At 48.1% G+C, this 22033-nt stretch overlaps 1 protein-coding gene across 1 annotated transcript; it reads left to right on the top strand.

Moving 5' to 3' along the window:
• Positions 1-2758: 2758 nt before the first annotated feature.
• LOC105104140 (uncharacterized) lies at positions 2759-21607 on the top strand. The gene is made up of 5 exons (XM_064486387.1): positions 2759-2913; positions 3018-3521; positions 19840-19962; positions 20067-20479; positions 21485-21607. Exons 1-5 carry the CDS (start codon positions 2868-2870, stop codon positions 21605-21607), a joined length of 1209 nt encoding a protein of 402 aa, XP_064342457.1. The 5' UTR covers positions 2759-2867.
• The last annotated feature ends 426 nt before the right edge of the window (positions 21608-22033 follow it).

Here is a 22033-nt window from a genome sequence, read left to right as displayed (position 1 = left end):
TCCAGGAGACTGATCTACCCTCCATCACCAGGCTGGGTGAGAAACACAGGGAGCAGCAACGGGCTCAGTGTGGGTCCCACACCTGTTTGCTCAGCAGCCTCACACTCAAGGGGTCTTCTCTGCTTCCATATGGGCCACCAAAATTTAACTGAACAAAGACAGATGGCCAGTTATTTCTCCAGCAAAAATGAGTTTATCTGGGGTCACAAAGGTTTGCAATTACTGCCAGGAACACAGTGAGGCATGTGCAGGCCCAGCATAAGTGGAGGTAAGGACCCTGTTGTAGACGGGAAGGGAGGTGGGGCTCTAGTGAACAAAGAGCCCAGAGGTCCTCCTTGGCTGAGCTGTGACAATCGTCCTTGCCAGGAAAGAAGAGGGAGGCTTTCTTCTTCCCATGGGGCTCTGCTCTCATTGTAACACATGAAACCTAACCCTCTTGTCACCGAACTCTGTTGAATTAAGGTTTCTGTTTAATTAGTATCATTGTTATTTTACCAGATTTACCAGAATGGATCAGTTTGTTGCAGAAGCTAGTCCACCATTGTCAGCAATGCTGGGTTAATGGCCTAATCTTCATGGTCAAATAGAAATGAATATTTGGATGGCAAAAAAAAAAAAAAATCACCTACTAGAGGCCCTAATTAGAAGGAAGCTTCTCACCACCTCTGCAAAAGGCAGCCTTTTAAGTTTAAGCCTGGAGACTGAGCAGAAATTAGACTGTGGCTCAGCCTAGAACCCAGAGAGCAATTATATTATTCCAAGCACACTTAGATGACGGAAGTCTGGAACCAGAAGCTATATGCAGGTGTGACTACGTTGTCCAGACGCATGCACATGACTGAAGAATAAGGGATAAAGAATGTGATAATTTTCCAATATAATGAGGATACAGGAATAAAGCAACATTCTGCTGATGGGACTAAAACATTGGAGTCCCCACCGTGGAAAATTGCAACTTTCATACAAGGTTTAGGAAGCACCCAAAATAACACCAGCCATTTCAATAGTAGGTGTGTCTCTAGGTGAAATTAAAGCTCACGTTCACTGGAAACACTGTGTGCAGGTGCTCGTGGGGCCTTCACACATGCTGTAAAGTGGAAACAAGGGCTAAACCCAGAGCTCACTGCAGGGCCGTGTGCTGATGGCGTCTGAGGTACAATTAAGCCCCGCATTGAAGCCCTTGTCATGGATCCAAGAAAACAGAGTCGCTCATTCATTACTGGAAAATACGGGTCCTCCATGTTTCCTCAGATGCCAGCAGTTTCCTGCCCCAGGATTATGTCTTATGTGTGTCCGAGACAGTACCTTGGACAGAGGAGGGTTTGGATGCAGATACGATAGAAAAATGTGGGTCTCTGCATGTATGTGCATGTGCACCTGAGTGTGCATGTGTGTGTGCGTGTCCCTGCACACAGACGGGAGCCCTGGTTACGTGTGTGATGAGGGATTTCTGGACTTCCATCATCCTTCTGAATTTGGGTACTATCAGCTAATTTTCTTTATGAAAATCACCCAATTCTATAAAGAAATCTCTAATAGGATTATTTATTCAAACCAGTGTCTTCCCCATCATCAATGGAAACTCTATCCAGGATTCTGACATTAAATTTCTCAGAAGCGTGTGAATCTCGCTGAAGCCCAGCACTTCTGAGGGTGGTGCTGAGAAGTCAGGATGAAGCCTTGGATTCTGAACCCACATCCTGAGTGTTCCTGGGCCCCTGACAGAACTTCCCTGCGGCTGAGGGCTCAGTGTCAGTTTCATCACCCACCTTCCCCCTAGTCATGATTTCCTACTTCTGACAGCTAAGTCCCTCACCTGTATGGCTGAGTCTAGACAAGAATCCTTCAGGTGCTGCAGGTCTGTGGTCAGAGGACAGTACAGATGGGTGGGGAGTGGTTCTGGTGCAAGAAGCAGTTTGAAATGATGAGCCTGAATCAGGGTGGGAATGGCCCTCAGTCTTCAACCTGGCAGTTCACACTCTGAAGTTTAATACCTGGGATTTTGCAATTGATCCAAGAGTTCCAGTTGAACTTCTCCCAGCTCTCATGCCACCTGGAGACGTCAAACTCAGGTACGGTGAGGCTTGGTCACATTTCTTATGTCATATAACCTTTCTATCCCACTATGTGTAGACTTCAATGTGCAACACTGAGGTGAGATTTATAGCACATTGTGTAGTTTGTAACTTGCATAAAAATAAAATTACAAAGTATATAATAAGTATTCATTACAGCCCAATCACAAGTAAAGACATTTTCTTGAATGTTACTATTGATAGAAATGCATTGAAATGCAGAGACGGTTGAAAACAATACTCATGAACTCTGCTTACAGATTACTGGCCAACACAGTAACTGTCAAAATCATAATGATCTCAAAACTGAAGGGGGTCTTGTCCAAAAGTTTCTTGATGTTGATTCTGGATCAGTTATGACCAAGAGGAGGAACACAGGTGAAAATGCTGGACAAACTCTCACCTAACATGTGTCCCTGCACAGACCACAATGCGCTACCCGTCTGGGGGCTGTGTACATCACCAACGTGGGAGGAACTCTGGCAGCAACATCACAGAATCCGTGTGCACATGTAAAATATACAGGTTCTATGTGTTTGCCCTGAAAACTCACAGAATAAACATGATATTTCCAAATGCTACGAACACCAGCAAACCACAGACACTCATAGCTGCTCAGGGGCGAGGACAGCAAGGCCCTGACTTCTTATATGGTGAGATGACATGCAAATAGGCCTTCCTCTGAGGATAAAGCCACCTGGCCCTGGCCCTGCAGCACTGGGAGAGGAGCCCCAGCCCGAGATTCCCAGCTGCTCCCGTTCTCTGATCAGGACTGAGCACAGACGACTCACCATGGAGCTGGGGCTGAGCTGGGTGGTCCTGGCTGCTCTTCTACAAGGTAATTCATGGAGAACAAGAGCTACTGAGGATGTGGGTGGTCATGAGTGAGGGAATCAGAGGATGTGTGACATTCTCCTGACCAGGATGTCTTTGTGTTTGCAGGTGTCCAGGCTGAGGTGCAGCTGGTGGAGTCTGGGGGAGGCTTGGTGCAGCCTGGGGGGTCTCTGAGACTCTCCTGTGCAGCCTCTGGATTCACATTCAGTAGCTACGACATGAGCTGGGTCCGCCAGGCTCCAGGGAAGGGGCTCGAGTGGGTCTCAGCTATTAATAGTGGTGGTGGTAGCACATACTATGCAGACTCCGTGAAGGGCCGATTCACCATCTCCAGAGACAACGCCAAGAACACGCTGTATCTGCAAATGAACAGTTTGAAACCTGAGGACACTGCCGTGTATTACTGCGCCACAGACACAGTGAGGGGAAGTCATTGTGAGCCCAGACAAAAACCTTGCTCCCTGGGGCACCCACAGCCCCCAGGGGGTGCTCACGACCCACTAAGGGCAGGGCTGAGCCCCAGGAGCAGGTGCAGAGGTGTGGGAGGAGTTTGTAGTTACAATCCTTGGTTTCCTTTTAACGCCAGTCAACTCTACTACAGACCCTCTGCTGGATTCTAAATTTTCATTGTTGAGGTATGTGTTGCTTTCTGACAATAATATTCATAATCAGGATGTATTTTTACAACTGAAATAAAGCTCCAAACAATGTTAAACTTTAGTGTAATTTTAAAGGTGACTCAGAAATTTTCAAACCTGATGAATACCCTGAGAAGGCACAGGCACTGGGAAAACACGTGCAAACAGTTGCTCACCTTTGTCTCTGCTCCCGGGGCAGGAGGCTGAACACCATCCATCTTTCTGTCAAAGGGCACGCAGGGTTTGCAGTGAGCAGGATGCATGTCACAGACGCCACTTCCAGACTGCCCAGGACTGCGTGTGCAGGGATCCTCATTGCTCACGGAGTCCGGGGTCTACAGATCACATCTGGTCAAAATTTATTTCCAGCCCAAAACGAAAACTGTTGCATTTTCTGAACTCCTGGACATTTACAATTTGGGCAGCACTTTGAATCCCCAACACACTAACAATCCCACCTGAGGTCGGTCGGGGTGATGCTCTGCCCTCTTGTTTCAACTCCCATCATGTAAATGAGTCTCCTTCCAGGTCCAGTAAGTGCCATGTTTTTGACACTTTCTGGTATATGTAGAAAATTTTACTGCTTAAATTGGCCCATGTTTTGTCCTGAAGTGCGGTCCAGTGTCCCTGAGCACAAAGTGCTGTGAGCTGACTTAAGGAGAAAGTATTTCGAACAGACAAGCTCCATTGAGGCATGAATTAAACTGATGGGGGCTGTGAGGTTGATAATAAAGTTTAGATATAAATTTAATTTCAATAAAGGAATGCAAATCTCACTTTGGGTATTTGTGGCAGTTTGGGCTACCTGGTTCAGTTTCAAATTCAGATGATAAATGGAGGTTTATGGTCAAGAAGGTGGTGATGCTGACCGGGTGGAAAATTACTGTGAGGAGATTTCTAGTTAGAGGGACACTGGGCAGAATGTCTCCAGAGGATGCGTGGTACAGGAGGCCGGGGTGGTTAAATATTCCCTGGGGGATGATAGGTGTAGTGAATTGGATCACATATTGAGGGTGATCAGAGTTCCAGGTGAGGATTCCCACTAACAAGACTCAGCAGGTTTCTTGATAAACCTGGGACTTGCAAAGATGGACACAGAATCCCGCAGGTCCAGAACTAATTGAGGAAAGCATTTCAAGGAACTTCACTGATGTGTGGTCAAATGGTCAGTGTCAACTTCAGAGTCAGGGTTCTTATCTTCACTGACATGATTCTCTGAGAGCCGAATCTAACTCCAAAGAACATGGAAACCTCTGGTCATTCCTCCTTTTGGTGACACTGCCGCCTTTCAGAAGAAGAAAGCAGATGCACAGAGGCGTCATGGATGCACAGACACGGGAGAAAAGTGCATCTGAGGCTCAGTGAGGACGGGGCCCCTGCAGGCAAAGGAGAAAGGCCTCAGAAGAACCCAAACTTCTGGGCACCTTGATCTTGGACTTCCGGCCTCCAGATCTGAGAGAAATGCATTTCTGCTGTTTGGGCTGCCCATTCTGTAATGGAATCTCTACCCAAGTAATACACAAATGATGAGTCTTTCAGGTATATATGGGTAAGTAAGTGTCATACTGCAAAGGAAAAATCATCTTTTCTTCACAGATGTGCTATGATCATCTCCAAGAGTCACATGAACTTCTACTGAAAAATGGTTTTGGCCTCACAGGAGTGGGTAGAATGATCCTGAACATATTAATGTCCAATATCTATCAGTTTTGGTATAATTTGGAAATAACGATATAAAATGTACTCAAATCGAGAACCAACCAAATCTCAGAGCAGCAAGGAATGGACGTCTTAAAGTCTGTTCATGATTTCTAAGCGGGGTCTGAGGAACACACTGTAGACAGAGGATGTGAGGTGAAGCATTGAGGAGGAGATTAAGAAAATAACAGAACATGTGCTGTTGAACTGAGTTCACTAATTTGTAATAAATGCCAACACGGTGGCAGGAAATGTGTAAAACCTTTGGTGTGACGTCCAGGAAAGAGCACAGCTTTTGTTTAACACGCAGCTGAGAGTCAGAGCAGAGATGCCGAGCAGGTGAGCAGGGAGCAGAGGGGACCGGGGGGCTGGGGGGCACGAGAGGAGGAGTGTGGGAGGCGCCCACTCCAGTTGTTAGTATCAGGCGTGACTTCAGGACGTTTTCACATGAAACACTGGGAGGGAAAGTAGGTCCTGCTCTGCTGACGGTCACTCCCCTGCCCTCCGACTCTCCTTGGACTGAACTCCCTGCTCTGGGAGGAGAGCAGCTGTGGTCAGTGAGCAGAAGGTGGGTCCACCCTAGATATAAGCCAGCACCGCCTCCCGTGCCCAGAGACAGGGCCTGACCTGACCCTCCATGTTCGTGCGGAAACACGACCCCACGTGCATTAGAACCACATGGAGGCCTCAGGGCCATCACAGCACCTCTGCCACCCAGGGCCGGGGTCTCCTCTTCACTGACGTCATCCTCTGAGGGCCAAAGGCTTAAATGACAAGAACATAAACCCCCCTCTCCACCACACACAGTGCCTCCTGGTGGGTCTGGGTCCATCCTCCTCCAGGGAAAGCCCAGCAGAGCCTGGGGTGCTTGGGTCTGGGTTCTGGACAGCATACACCCTGCCTCTCCAAAAATTCCCCCCCATCTCCAGAGACACATTGAAGGCCATGTGTCCCTACAGCTCATCTCTGGGGTCCCTGAGGACACAGCCGTGTGCTTTTGTCACAGGAAGGAGAGCGAGTGAGGGGACATCAGGGTGAGCCAGACACAACCATCCCTGCAGGGAGGGCTCAGGCCACCAGGGGGCACCCAGGGCCATGAGGAAACCAGAGGACCCGTTTCAGAGCAGGTGCAGAATCAGCCGTGGACGGGTTTCCTCTCAGAGATGGAGGATTCTCCACTGGTTCACCGTCTCTCCTGGAAGCCCACCCATAATTTTCCAGGGAAACTTCCTGATCTGAACTTGGGCCTTTTTCATGGATTCAGGCTTGTGTGTGATTTATTCCTCATCTAACTTAGGAACAGATTCACAGAAATATTTCTCCATGGGACCTTTATTTGATATTTATTCACTAACTACAATTGTAGTTGTCAACTTTACAGATGCTTAATGACACAAATGATTCTTCTGGGCATCCTTGACTCTGCCCTCCACCCTTGATGTATTTCCATGCATTTCATCCTCAACAGTGTCCCCAGTCCTGTTTCCTGCAGTGCCTTTCCCTAGATTAGAATGAGGAATGTTGTATATTTGGAAATTGATGTCTGTGTGACACTGGAGTCATTTTGTTTCCCAGCGGACATTTAGAAATGTCTGGAGACAGGGTGGCCCATCACATGTGGGGTGGGCTGCAGGTACCCAGTTCCCTAGTGGGCAGATTCACTGCATGTGGCCGTGCATCCCACACTGCACACGGCAGCTCCCACAACAGGAAACTAGACTCAAATGCCAATAATGGTGAAAAACTAAGATAAAATATTTACATGTTGTCAAATTTACATAATTGTTGACATACAGAGTCTACATTTGCTGTGTGTAAATTATTCTCACTTAATGGAAAGGCAGACACCAGACTTTGTTCTTCAGTGCACTCAGAGTCCACATTACACTCCGTTCACACAACGTTCCCGCTCTGTGGGCAGGAGGGCCCCGAGCATAGACATACAAGACAAGGGGGCACCAGACCAGACCCCAGGACTGGGGAGGGGTTCGTGGTTCGCATGGATTATGGGACCTGGATGTCAGAGCTGTCTTTTCTGAGCCTGAGTCTGCAGAAGCCCCGACAGAGCCCAGGCTGGACTGGATTCTTGCAACATTTAAAATTTCCTGCCTTTGTATCTGGAATAACTAAGGATTTTACCTGAGAACAATAATTTGTTACAATATTAATAAATGTTTCACATATGAGACATGTAACAAATTGTTACTTGTTTTACAACTGTAATAACAGTGCTTGTAATTCTTAAAACCGTATCAGTATATCCAACACACTTGCTCTTGTATCCCTGCCCCACTGTGACCCACCCTGACAGAAATCACTAGACCTTCCCCAGCACCCACATCCCCTCCCCCTCAGGACTCACAGCTCCCCTTCACCTCCCCTCACACCCTGCAGGCTGGTGGGGGCCACCTTCTCTCCTCTGAGCATGGATGTGACCAGGAACGTCTGTGGAGGTGGGAGCTCACGTCCATCCCAGGGACCTCCTCGGTAACTTACAAGGAAATCGAAAGGAAATAAGGGAGATAAAAGTCAACATTCTTATGGGAAGTTAGCTTTTTTTGATGTAACACAAATAGATGAGCAGTTGTTTCAATAACAAAAGTGGGCTTACTTTGGACCAGTAAACAGCTTCATTATGGCGTCTGCAACCCTGAAGAGCCACATGCAGGTCTTCAGTAAAAGGAGACGCCTCCTTCATCAAGGGGGGAAGGGGGCTGAGGGAGCCCGAGGGAAACAGAGCCCGTGCGTTTCTCTTGGCTGAGTCCTGCCCAGGAAAGACGGGGAAGCCTTGCTTCCCCCAGCTGGGCTCTGAGGCCATCAAAGGGCATGAGAGCTCCCCTCTGCTCACCCAATTTTACTAAACTGAGGATTTCTTTATATTTTGCCTTTTGCCATTTGATCAAGGTTGAGAACTTTCTCTGAAAACATCACTGATGAAGACTTAGGATTTCTGGGTTTTTTTTCATGTTTTTGTCTGTCAGCGCCAGGAAGGAACTCCTCTGGGTGTAACGTCTCATGTCAGATGGAAAGTGCTCTTATTGAGGCCACATTCCAGTAACATGGAGGAGTGAGAGGGAGAGCGCGCAGGCTCTCTCACCTTAAGTCCCTGTGTTATCAAGACCGGAGGCTGGAGATCACCTGACATGTTATATTCTCATCAGAGACTCGGCAGGCAATTGTCCAATAGGTCTGGCACAGATGCCTTGGGAAGCTGTCTCAGCTGATGTTGCCCTCAATTCTGAGAGTCTCCACAGTCGGGTCGCCAGATGAGCAGGAATGTTCAGGGCCCAGCTGCCTTCTTAGGTGTGTCACGTGGACCCAAGTTCTCACTCTCGGGAGACTGGTGGCACAAGGGCTGGTGAGCAGCACCTGCTGGAGATCTTTCCGCTGAGGTTGAGGAGTTCTTCTGGAAGTGTCTTTCCCAGTAGATAAGCTATCCAGCTTGCAAGGTGTGACGCTTGCTTGTCTGTCTCCTGAGAGGTACTGTGAAAAGACGGCTTCTGAGGAGAATCTTGGAGACGACCAGGAGGCGGAAAGTGGTCCATCAGTTTTCAGCAATCATGAGGGACTTCACTGGTGAAGCGGGGGAGCAGACAGGCTCCAGTACAGGTTTTGCTGTTGAGCGAATCATGCTGAGGTCGGGCCATATGAACAAAAGTTGGACGCAGGTCTCGGCAGTGTCCAGGTAGCTGGGAGAGTCTCACATTTAGCCCGTAGATCAGGGTGTTGATCAGCCAAGACCCGATGGAGCCCATCTGCGTGGAAGTACATCTGGATGTAAGTGGAGCCCTGGTTCTCATGTCAGGTATCCTAAACATTGAGTCTGCATTTGGGTAAACTGCAATTTTCCTCAAGAAACCGATTGCCCCTTTAAGAATAAAAACTGTAGCAAGTGGTAGATGTCTTCCTTCAAGGAGGATTGAGAAGGAGATAAGGGAAAAACATCCACAAACTAGAACTTCCAAAAGATGTTACATCATTCAGACCAGCCTCCAGGCTTACCCAGAATTAGAGGGGCTCTCAATATGGGAAGGAAAAGCTGGGCTGGTCTAACAAGATAACTCACAGGTCTAAGTATTGGAATACTGATCTGAGTTCTGGTGGACTAACTTGTAAATCTAAGTTTATCAGCATTGGTTTGCTGTTTATGTTTTTTGCTGGCCAGCTGGATTTTCAAAGATACATATGTGGCTTTGGAATGTTTGTTTGCTGCCTCCCTGCTCCGCTTTTGTGATGATAATGCTGCTAAAGCTGTTCCATGCCTATTGGCCAAATACCCCAAGCTTGTACTTTACCCTATAAAACCTCATGTGCACATCTTGAAGGTGCTCAGAGTTTCGGAGCAGAAGCCCCTCTGAGCCCGCAGGCGTAATACATCTGAGTACTCCAGCCCTCTGAGTGGTGCTTGTTTCTTGACTGGCCTGTCATTCCCGTTACATTTCTGGAGGCCCCAGCGAGATACAACCACACTGGCCCCTTGAGCCGCTGGACTGGTGGCTCTGGCTGACCGGGGGATGGAATTCCAGCAGCGAATGAGGTGGCGCCACCCGACGATATTCCGGGTTCTCCTTCGTGATGGCAACTCCGCCCCTTGGGTGGCTGAGCTACAACCAGATCCAGACTCCATGGAGGGACGGATAGACTCACCAGGTGGCCGTCCGGACAAGGTAGGAACCCCCGGGAGGTATCAGGTCCTGTCCCACTGAACAGAAGAGGAAGCTGACCCCCTCCTAAAGACTCTCTGTCTGATGGTATTTCAGATGGGAAATCAGGTCAGGTATCAGGTCCTGTCCCAGTGGACAGAAGAGGAGGCGGATCCCCTCCTACAGGAAACAGGATATTGGTATTGGTGGGAGGAATGATATTAACCTCTCTGTGTGTCTGCGGGAGTGAATGAGCAGCCTGTGAAGCATGCGATCAGGCTCGAGTTGGTAGCTCCACGGCATTCTGCTACGGAGTTTGAGTGAGTCCCAACCTGCGGTTCCGTTCTGACCTCATATGTCTCAGGGCGGTATCGGTCCCTCAGGGTCCCGATCGGAGTCTGCAGCTTATACTGACCCGCCAAAGCTAAGAGGCACCTTCGTCCCTGGTAGGGGAGTGGCCAGGCGGACGCTATGAAAACCCTCCCTTGTCTTGTCTGTGACACCGGCACAGGGTGGCCACACTGGGAGGGAAAAGGACATAGACAGCCAATGGGTCAACACCCCTGTGCCCTCGGAGGCTAGGATGCTATTTCTTTGAGAAAGTCTCCTACCTGATTCTGTCACAGAACACCCGAGACTTAGTGTTCACCTACTGAACTGACCCAAGTAGTGCCCCTTTTGCCTAGCCCCAGACCCCCAGGACTCGCGTTTAGAAGATGAATTCCTTCTGGACTGGGCTCACCCGGCCTTGGAGGTCCCTTTTCTAGTCCATTTGTTTTACCATCTGCCGTCAGTCCCATGCCCCTGATAATTTAGTTCAGGATATAGAGAGGATTTAATGAAGAAAGTCCCTGGAAATGCTTGAGGCCTTGAGCTCCAGAGGCATCAGCTGTGACTGGAACCCAGAGTCCCTGACCAAGTTAACCTTAAAACAACTCATAGACCCAGCAAGAGAGCAGTCTCTCTGGGAACTCCGGTGTTTTGAGGAGTGAAGAAAGAAAAGATATAAAGGCTACCTTCCCAAACATCTAAAAAAATGGGAGGCTCTAAGTTTAAACCCACCACTCTAGACTGCATGATTAAGAATTTCAAAAAGGGTTTCTCAGGAGACTATGGAATTCGAGTGATCCTCGGCAGGCTCCGCACTTTGTGTGAGCTTGATTTGCTGGCCTTTGGAGACGGGTGGCCCTCAGGAGGAACTCTGGACGTAGCAACAGTGTGAGCAGTCTATCAAATAATCAGTGGAACCCCAGGCCACCCAGATCAATTCCCTTACACTGACTCCTGGCTGAATATCACCCAGACTCTACCCCCATGTGTTCGGTTCTGCTCAAATGGACCTGGACAATGCCAGATATTTGCAGCCCAGCCAGTCCAGGCCAAAAAGACAGACAGAAGAAAGCCTATTTTCCAGGGAGACGCAGAAGACAGATATGCCTACCCCCTCCGTATGCCCCTGGGGCACCAACACCTCCCGCCTGAGGACCCAGAAGCAGAGCCCAGCCCCCAGCCTGAGCCATAGGCAGGAGACTCCGCTCAGCACAAGCCGGGAGGCCAGCACCACCGGCCCTCCAAATGCTGCTGCGGGAGACACAAGTGCCACAGCAAGTTGGGGAAGACGGGACTGTTCAGCCTGGGCACCCTGTACTCTACTACAAACCCTTTAGCACCACAGACCTTCTCAATTGGTGCCATGATACTCCTTCCTACTCCGAAAAGCTGCAGGCTATGAGTGACCTCGTAGAGTCTATCTTCCATTCTCACTGGCCCACCTGGAAAGATGTCCGCCAGCTGCTTCTGACTCTGTTCAATACAGAGGAGAGGAGACACATTCTCCCTGAAGCACAAAAATGGCTGCAGGGCTGAGCCCCTGAAGACACAATGGATGTTGAGGGGTGGGCCATGACACCAGGCCAGATTGGGACTTTAACACCCAACAAGAAAGAGAAGCACTGCGTGAGCACCAGGAGGCCATCCTATAAGGGCTAAGAGCAGGAGCCAAGAAGCCAACTAACATGTCTAAAACGACCACAGTGACCCAGAGGCCAGACGGAACCCCCACTGACTTCTATGAGAGACTATGTGAAGCATTCCGAGTCTACATTCCTCTTGATCCTGAGGCCCAAGAAAACCAGTGGATGGTCAACGCTGCCTTCATAACCCAATCATACCCAGATATACGCCATAAACCCCAAAAACTGGATGGACTCGCCGAGATGAATGCTACACAGCTGCTGGAATTTGCAAACAAAGTTTTTGTAAACCGAGAACGGGAAGCCCAACGAGAAGCAGACCAGCGAATGAAGCAGAAAGCCACATTCCTTGCAGCAGCCCTGAGGAAAACAAGCTTCAGCCAGAATCCTGCACCACCCCGGAAGAGGGACCCCAAACATGGATGCCCCTGGGCCAAGACCAGTGTGCATACTGCCGGGAGACAGGACACTGGAAGAACGAGTGCCCAAACAGAAAGGATGGAAAGAGAGCACCCCCAAAAGGCCTATTTATCAGCTGGAACCACCAGCCAGTAATCACATCGGACTGGCTGGGGTCAACTCAGAATAGGAGAGACCGGCCCCCTGCCCCTGGGCCCCCGGGAGCCCAAGGTCAAGATGTTTATAGGGGGCCAACCAATGACTTTTATGGTAGACACAGGAGCAGAGTGTTCTGTGGTGACCCAACCTGTAGCCCCCCCGACCAAGAAAAAGACAACTATTATAGGGGCTACTGGGGACTCAACTGCCTGCCATTTCTGCCAACCACGATCCTGTCAAGTAGGGGGCCATCTAGTGACACATGCCTTTATTCACTGTAAGGGACCATATTTAGTGGTATTAACTACCCCTACAGCTGTTAAAGTTGCAGGAATCATCCCTTGGATCCACCACTCCAGGGTTAAGAGAGCGACTTCACCTCAGACCGAGGGTCCCTGGGAAATTGAGTGTGTCCCAGGAGACCTGCTCAAGATCAAGAGGGACCAGAAAAGGATCGACAAGCCCTGCTCTAGCCACACCTAGAAGCTGGCTAGCCAATGCACGGCTGAAGCTTGAGGATCGACGAGCCCTGCTCTAGCCACTCCCGGAGGCTGGCTAGTCAACGCATGGCCGAAGCCTGAGGAAAGCTCAACGCAGCTGTTAAATGTATTTCTTTTGTGCTCCCTTGCCTCTTTCCTTGTTTGCTATACTAGTCTGCCTACTAGCAGTGGGGATATCTAGCGCCGCCCCACCTGACTGGAACATAGGCCATAGAATCCTGGTAGCTATTTTATACCTTGGTATAATTAGTGCCATCACTGCAGCATCATGTCTAAGATAATCATAAGGCTGATGCTACTGACGCTAATGCCCTCACTCCCCTTGGCTGTACAATGCACCTGCATGGAACCGGGTGAAAAATGGTCCATGTACCAACTTGTATTTTCAGCTTACAGATGAATTCAGCCATGATCTTCAATGAATAGCAGAAACCCTGTGAACTCTGCAAAATCAGATTGACTCTCTGGCTGAGGTGGTCTTACAAAACAGGAGGGGTCTGGACCTACTCAAGGCCAAAGAGGGGGGACTATGCCTCTTCCTAAATGAAGAGTGCTGTTTTATGCCAATCAATCAGGAATTGTTACAGGGATAGTTCAAGAGCTACAAGACCGAGTAGAAAAGAGAAAACATATTTTAGATAAGAGCCCATGGACAGGCCCCTGGGGCTGGACCTCCTGGCTGGCACCGTTCATAGGTCCCTTGCTCCTGATTTTTGCAGTTCTGCTAATTGGGCCCCGTGTACTAAACTTCCTGACCCGCTTTGTCAGTGAGTGGATAGAGGCTATAAAACTTCAGATGTTAGCTTCCAATTATGAGCCCCTGCAACAGATAAGTGATGATGCTTACACCAACTAGGGTTGTGAAAGCATCAAGAGGGGGGAATGTGAAGGAAAAGCTGGGCTGGTCTAACAAGATGATTCACAGGTCTAGGAATGTGAAGGGGAGGCTGGGCTGGGCTAACAAGATAACTCACAAGTCTAAGTTTTGGAATACTGATCTGAGTTCTGCTGGACTAACTTGTAAATCTAAGTTTATCAGGGTTGGTTTGCTGTTTATGTTTTTTTGCTAGCCAGCTGGAATTTCAAAGATACATATTTGGCTTTGGAATGTTTGTTTGCTGCCTCCCTGCCTCCACTTTTGTGATGATAATGCTGCTAAAGCTGTTCCATGCCTATTGGCCAAATACCCCAAGCTTGTACTTTACCATGTAAAACCTCATGTGCACATCTTGAAGGTGCTCAGAGTTTTGGAGCAGAAGCCCCTCTGAGCCCGCCGGCGTAATACATCTGAGTATTCCAACCCTCCGTGTGGTGCTTGTTTCTTGACTGGCCTGTCATATTCGTAACAAACGAATTCCTGGAACAGTAATGACCCAGTAAGTTTAATTCTCCCCATTGAAGGCAAAAAGGGACTGGCCAGCTCTAGCAACTGGAATAATAAAGAATGCAGTTCACTAATCAATTATAGTAAAGAATTCAGGAACATGGGGTGGCTGTTAGTGTTGTGTGAGGGTTCGTGACAACACAGTGCTGCTGCATTTACTGTGCAGTTTCCTACCCCTAGGGGCTGATGTGGCTCCACCCTCAGCCCTGAGGTTGTCTCCTCAGGAAACCGAGGAACCACAGGGACAAGTTCAAGGAGTGATGAGGCATTGAGCCTTGCAACATTCTCTTTTGGGCTCTATGGCTTGAAGGATTTCTTTACTTATAGGAGATTGATTAATCCTAGGTAGATGTTTATGGAATATATTTGAACCCTGAAGGAAGGTGCACTGTGAATTTTGCAAATACCAGCATGAGGCTTCGAAAACATGGAAGGTGATAGCTGATTCGATGGGAGAAAAAAATCAATTCTTCCAGAACTTGCGTTAGTACCATCAGAGACAGAACGAATAAAAATGCTTTCATTTCATTTAATTTAATGTATTCTATCAAGTTCTAGAATTACTTCTCTCTTTGGAGATACAGTAATTCTACCATAATATTTCACTGAACAGTCTTAACCGTAAAATGGACAAAGGTGGAGAAATGAATGCATAAACTGTGTGCCTCTCTCGAAGGGCCTAAATATAAGGGGAGGCTCAGGGCACAGACCTGTCGAGGCTCGTCACAGGTCCCCACTGTGGGAACTGCTCTAGTTCCCTGAGCCTGGGCTGCTCTCAGTCATTCAGCTGAGCAGGGAGAGTGCGGCTCAATGACCGTTAGGATGGAAGGAAGCTCATCATCAACCTGGAGAAACTTCTGTTAAGAGAAGGGACTGGGGAGACTAAATGTCTTTCCTCAGAGCCACTGGGGACTAGGAGGATGTTGGGAGGGCTGCTCAGAGGGTTGACAGTGCCTTAAGTACATGCATTTATAAGAGTGTCTTTTCCAAAGTCCTGGATCTTGCCAATAAGAGCAGAACCAGGAGGGATTTGGGATTTTCTGGGAACTTCATTCGCTGTAAATGAAGTTTAAGTATCTTAGCATGTGTCCTTCTAGGTGTCTCACCTACACTGTGACAGAGGTGGTTTGCCACTTTAAGAAAATAAGAGGTGGACACGGTTTCCCATTCCATCCTGCACCTCTTCCCTACAGTTGAAATGTCCTGTGTCAGCTTATTTGTAAACTAGGTTTAAAAGCAGCCCAGATGGAATAAACATATGAAGCAAAATTATAATTTTCTTTTAAAATTATTTGCACTTGATTGAAAAAAAATGAACAGATTCAACAGATTTTCATGGGAAAACTGAAATTTTATTCCAAATAAAAGAGTTGAGAATGTCTCAGGAATTGCCCAATGAATTTGCCTAGTTGCTGCTAGAGAATTTCTATATAACAAGTTAGTGGACTCTCCTCCTGGCTGAAATTCTAAACACCTTTTAGGATTCTCCCAGCAAGCGGTTTACAAAAGTGCTAGGCATGACACAACAATACCTGCAGGAACAGGATGATGTAAGTCAGAGAAGCCGTGCTGAACAGTCTGAGGGGCCACATTAAATTTCTCTGTGAGCAACGTTGGTTTGGAAAATCTTTGACTACAGTTCAGGTTTAGTCCAGAGGAAAAAAAAAAAAAAAGAAATGAGGAGATGGCCCTCTGGGTCCTCATAAGGATGAAGATTAAGGTAACAAGACCTGACAAGTTGGAGGAATGAATATGGGGAGAATTTCAGAGGAAGTGGGAAGTTGGCTGAGACACTGACTGTGGAAGACCTGAGGGAACAGAGGAGGTGCAGGAGTAAGAGGAGAGGGAGGAATTGGTGCTGGAGGGGAAGCCTGAGACACACAGGCCAGGGAAGGGGAGCCCGAGGCTTCAGAGGCCCAGTTTTCTTCCCTTAGTCCCTGTTTGCCTCAGTTAATCGTATGACCATAGTTTACAACAGAAGATGTAAGGCTCCCAGGCATAATTCAAAGGTGCATAATAATGAGGGAAGTCGGCGTTCCATGCAGACTTGGAGATTTTATGTATTTGTCTGTCTTGATTTCAAGAAAAGCAAGTTTGAGGACTCCAGCAGCTCTTCATAACAGCCGATGAGACATATGTTTAATTGAAGCATGATTGCCTCTGGCCAGGTCTGTCCATTTCACTAGAAATTTGCATAAGGCAGCTCCCTGTTTTTTATACAAAATCAGCTGGGGTTCCTACTGCTGAAGTGAACACAAAACAGTTATATATTGGGACACCGTTTCTCAAAAGGTTTTCTGGAGAGAAAAGGAATAATTTCCAAGCAGCATAAAGGGTCAAACTGCTCAAATAGCACAAATAGCCAGCAAGCCCAACACCAGTCAGGTCTAAGGGATCAGTCTGGTTCTAAAGAGCCAGGCTGAAGGATGCTCAGCACAGGCCCAGTAGATCAGCCCCTATTCCCAAGGAGTAGGAGGAAGGCCGGCCACTTCCAGCTGGAACAACCTGCTTTCAAAGTCAGAGTGAAAGCCCAATAACTACTTGCCTACAGTACAAGGTCTTACCTACGAAGGACACACCTTACAATAGTTCTCAGGCAAAGCCTGCAGAGCTCCCTACTGCACAGATGTGGAAGCTGGGCTCCCGGAGAATGACTTAGACTCAAACTGCAGGGTAGTTGAGAAACAGAGGGCGCAGTCATGGGACCAGTGTGGGTCCCACACCTGTTTGCTCAGCAGCCCCACAGTCATACGGGGTCTTGTCTGATTCGATATGGACATGAAAATGTTGACCTGAAACAAAGAGATGGCCAGTTATTTCTCCAGCAAAAAGGAATGTTTTAATCTGGTATCAAAAACGGTTTGCCTTCAGTGCCTGGAATCACATTAAGCCACTGGCAAGTTCCTAGCATACACGGGGATAAGAACAATTTTGCAGATGGGAATGGGTGTTGGAGGAGGGGCTGTACTGAACAAGGCACCCAGAGATCCTCACTGGCTGAGCTGCGACCACCCCCCACTGCCTAAGTCTTTGCCAGGAGGGAAGAGGGCAAGTTTCTTCTTCACACAGCTGGACTCTGCTATCCTGTATGACATGAGAGCCCACCGTGCTGTCACCAAACTCTATTTAACTGAGGTTTCTGTGAATTCATTATTATTGTTATTTTTCCCAGTTTGTGAGATTGGGTCAGTTTTTTTGCAGAAGCCAGGCTGCCCCAGTCAGGCAATGCTGGGTTAATGGGTTAATTTTCATGGTGAAATAAAAGTGAATTATGTGGGTGGCAAAAAAAAAAAAAAAAAAAAAAGAATTCACATATAGAGACACTCATTGGAAGGAAACTCCACACCAGATCTGGATTATGTTGGTTTTTATATTTAAGCCTGGAGATGGAGCAGAGATCAGACTGTGGCTTATCTGATACTCCAGAGAGCAATTGCATTGTTCCCAGCATGTTCAGATGTTCTGAACAAGGAGCTACATGCAGGTGAGACTGTGTTATCTGGACCCCTCCCCATGGCTGAAAAATAACAGATAAAGGATGTGATAATTTTGTAACATAAAGAGGTACAAGTGTAAGAAAAATTCTGCTGATAGGACTGAAAAACTGGAGCCCCACCATGGAAAACTGCCACTTTCTTACATGTTTTAGGACCAACTCACCATTAAACCAGGCATTTAAATAGTTAGTATATCTTTAGGTGAAATTAAAGCTCACATTCACTGAAAACACAGTGTGCAGGTGCTCATGGGTCCTTCACACATGCTGTAAAGTGGAAACAAGGAATAAATCCAGAGCTCAGTGCAGGGCCGTGTGCTGATGGCGTCTGAGGTACTGTTAAGTCCAGCATTGCAGCCCCTGTCGTGGGATCCAAGAAAAGTAGAGTCGCTCATTCATTACTGGAAAATACGGGTCCTCCACTTTCCCTCCTATACCAGCAGTTTCCTGTCAGAGGATTATGTTTAGTGTGTGTCAAAGACAATATCATGGACTGAGGAAGTTTTTCATGCAGATACGATACAAGACTGGGTGTCTCTACACGTATGCACCTGTGCACCTGTGTGTGCATGTGTGTGTATATGTGTTCCTGCACATACCGAGGGGAGCCCAGTTCATGTGTCTCATGATGGCTTTCAGACTTCCACCTTCCTTCTGAATTTGGATAAAGCCAGCTACTTTTCTTTATAAAAACAACAGTATTCTTTACAGAAATTTGTAATGGGAATATCTATTCAAATCAATATCTTTCCAATCATCAATGGAAACTCTATCCATTGATCCTCTATCCAGAATACTGACATTAATTTTCTCAGAAGCATGTGAGCCGTGATTAAGCCCAGTCTTTCCAAGGACAGTGCTTAAAACTCAGTATGAAGCCTGGGATTCTGATCCAACGTAATGTGGGTTCCTGTGCCTTCTTACTGAAATTCTCTGACTCTCAGTCTCAATGCATATTTAATAAACTCTCCCTCTTCCTCGTTATGTTTCCAGCTTCTGATGCTAAGACCCTCACCAGTGTGGATGAGTCTAAACCATAAGCCTTCGAGCTGCTCCAGGTCTCTGGTCTGAGGACAGCACACCTGGGTGGGGAGTGGTTTCACGAAAGACTCAGTTTGAAAAGATGACACAGAGGAGTTGGCACTGATCCTCAGGCTGCACACCTGGCAGTTCACACTCAGAGCCTTAGGTCACCTGGGATTTGGCAGTTGATCCAGAAGTGTGGGGTGAATCTTCCTCCCAGCTCTCATGCCACATGGAGACGTCAAACACAGGTAGGTGACGTTTGTTCCCATTTCTCACATCACATGGACAATCTCTGCATCTCTGTGTGCATTTCAAAGTGCCGAGCAGAGGGGAGATCGACAGCACGTTACATTGTTCATGTCATTTATGTAAAAATAAGACAACACAGTGGAAATTAAGCATCTTTCAATCACAATCCTACGATAAGTAAAGATGTTTTCCTGAATGCTGCCATTGATAGAAAGTCAAATATTAGAGACTCCTGAGAATGCGATCATGACCCCTGTTCACACATGATCAGATACACACGACCATAGAACAGAATCATCATGTTCTCATCACAGGAGGGGGTCCAGGAACCCTCACCAGGCTTGTCCAACTCTGTCTTAGAAGTGATTCTGGACCACTTACGTCCAGACAGGCAGAGCAAACGTGAAAACCCTGGGACAATTCCTCACAAAGCTGTGTCCCTGGACTGTCCACAAATGACTTACTCTTCGGGGGTTGCTTAAGTCACCAATATGGGAGGAACACTGAAGGCTACACCAAAGGATTTGTGGGCATGTGCAGAAAACAGAAGAATGAAGCAGGACGCTAAGTGATTACCCTGAAAATTTCACATAAGAGAACAGATATTTCCAAATGCTACCAACAAAAGCACAGCATAGACACTCACAGGTGCTCCAGGGCACAGTCACCTCCGAGGCCAACGATGCCCCAAATTTCTATATATTTAGATGACATGCAAATAGGGCCTCCCTTTGAGGATAAAGCAACCCATCCCTGGACCTGCAGCTCTGAGAGAGGAGCCCCAGTCCGGGATTCCCAGCTGCTCCCATTCTCTGAGCAGGACAGAAAACAGACGACTCACCATGGAGCTGGGGCTGAGCTGGGTGGTCCTGGCTGCTCTTCTACAAGGTAATTCATGGAGAAGGAGAGATACTGATTATGTGAGTGGTTGGGAGTCATGGAATCAGAGCATGTGTGGCAGACTCCTGACCAGGATGTCTTTGTGTTTGCAGGTGTCCAGGCTGAGGTGCAGCTGGTGGAGTCTGGGGGAGGCTTGGTGCAGCCTGGGGGGTCTCTGAGACTCTCCTGTGCAGCCTCTGGATTCACCTTCAGTAGCTACTACATGAGCTGGGTCCGCCAGGCTCCAGGGAAGGGGCTGGAGTGGGTGTCCGGTATTTATAGTGATGGTAGCACATACTATGGAGACTCGGTGAAGGGCCGATTCACCATCTCCAGAGACAACGCCAAGAACATGCTGTATCTGCAAATGAACAGCCTGAAACCTGAGGACACGGCCGTGTATTACTGTGCAGGAGACACAGTGAGGGGAAGCTGCTGTGAGCCCAGACACAAACCTCACTGCAGGGTCACAAGGTGGGTGCCGGGGGCACACATGACCCACCAGGGGGCGCACCTGATCCACCAGGTGGTGCTCAGGGTCCACCTGCTGTGTTCAGGGTCAGCCCAATGAGCAGGTGCATGGGGCGGTGATTGTCTCTTCTCATTAAGAAAACATTTTCTGGGCTTATAACACTTGGCATTTTATAGGTGATGGGTTTTTTACTTTTAAACGTTATAATTTGTGTTTATACTGTACCTGTGTTTTCAAGTACTCTACAATAAATGAGATAATAACCTCTCTGTGTACAGTTTAGTTTTTCCAAGGGAACAGAACCAATGTCTGGAGAAACCAAAACAATAGAACATTCATATGTTTTCTACATACATGGCCATGGAGGCGGAGCAGTGCCACAAATTACTGTCACAAGCTGGAGACCCAGGAAAGTCGGGGTGTCTTTCCAGTGTGATTCTGATGCTGAGAACCAGGGGAGCCATTGCTGGAAAGCCCAGCCTGAGGGCAGGAGGAGGTACGTGTCCCAGCAGAAGCGTGAAGGCGGGAAGAAAGCTGTGGTGAATTACTGCTGTGTTCGCATTTAGTCACATAAGAAGGGATAAGATATGAAAGAAACAAAGACATAAACACACGCATAAACACACTTACACACGGATATATACGCATGCACACACGTATACATGTGGCTGCAACAAAACAAGGGGAATGTGCGCAGGACAACTACAGCCCTCTTTCCATAACTGCTCAGAAGTCTCGGCTCGTATTGCTGCTTCCTCCTTCCTGCCCCCCTTCTGGGTGCCTTTGCCTTCAGCAAGCACCTCAGCTGTGCGGCCATGACCCAGTGAAGTGACCAGAACCTTCATTCCAATGGATCTGGACCAAAACAGTCATCCTTGGGTTGAGTTGTTGTGGTTTTCTTTTCACCTTGACGACAAGACATCCTAATAGGGAGACACAGGAAGGGACCCCTGTCCCCATAAACCCCTCTTCACTCCCATGGTGGGGCAGGGCTCCAGCTCCCCCGGGAGTCAGAAGCAGTCACCCAGGCCGCTCATCCTCTCCCTTCTTTGCCTGTAGGTTCAGAGGCTTGAGGAGCCAAAAAGCCCAGAAGACAGACTTAAAGAGCAGGTCAAAGAAATCATCGTCCTCTCTCCTGGTGGAAGTGTCCCTCCCTCGGGGACCAAGGCCATAGGCCAGTAGAGCATAAAGACACAGGGAAAGAAGCCAAGCTAGCTAGTGGTCACTGGGGGTAACAATGAGTGGTGCCACCACCCATCCATTTCCTGATTCTGTGACCCATGAATCAAGGCTGTGAGAGAAGAACAACATACTGAGAGTAAATAGTTCACAGTCGGCCGGAGAACCTCACCTCAGCCCTGCAAGGTGTTACTACCCACCTGGCACTGCTGTTGATCTTCTACAGGCAGCTTGTGTTCTAAAACCCAGCAGCTGTGGGATGGTGAGGAATCTAGGACTGGTGGATCCGTGCGCTCGGGCCGATTGATGCATTTCCTCTGCTGTAAAGTGAGTTCCCGATCAGAAGCAATGCTGGCTGCTGGACTCCCGAGACTGTGGGATCTGAAAGTCCCTGGGTGGTGGTTTTGGCAAGAGAATTGCATTCCCTGC

This window comes from Camelus dromedarius, chromosome 5 (genome assembly GCF_036321535.1).
Source record: "Camelus dromedarius isolate mCamDro1 chromosome 5, mCamDro1.pat, whole genome shotgun sequence".
Taxonomy (NCBI): Eukaryota; Metazoa; Chordata; class Mammalia; order Artiodactyla; family Camelidae; genus Camelus; species Camelus dromedarius.
This window is presented reverse-complemented; position numbering and strand designations above follow the sequence as displayed.

Coding starts and splice junctions, on each gene's coding strand:
- LOC105104140 (XM_064486387.1), top strand. CDS start 2,868: ATGGAGCTGGGGCTGAGCTGGGTGGTCCTGGCTGCTCTTCTACAAG. Junction 3,522..19,839: donor CTACTACAGACCCTCTGCTG/GATTCTAAATTT, acceptor CTGGACCTGCAG/CTCTGAGAGAGGAGCCCCAG. Junction 19,963..20,066: donor CCTGGCTGCTCTTCTACAAG/GTAATTCATGGA, acceptor TTGTGTTTGCAG/GTGTCCAGGCTGAGGTGCAG.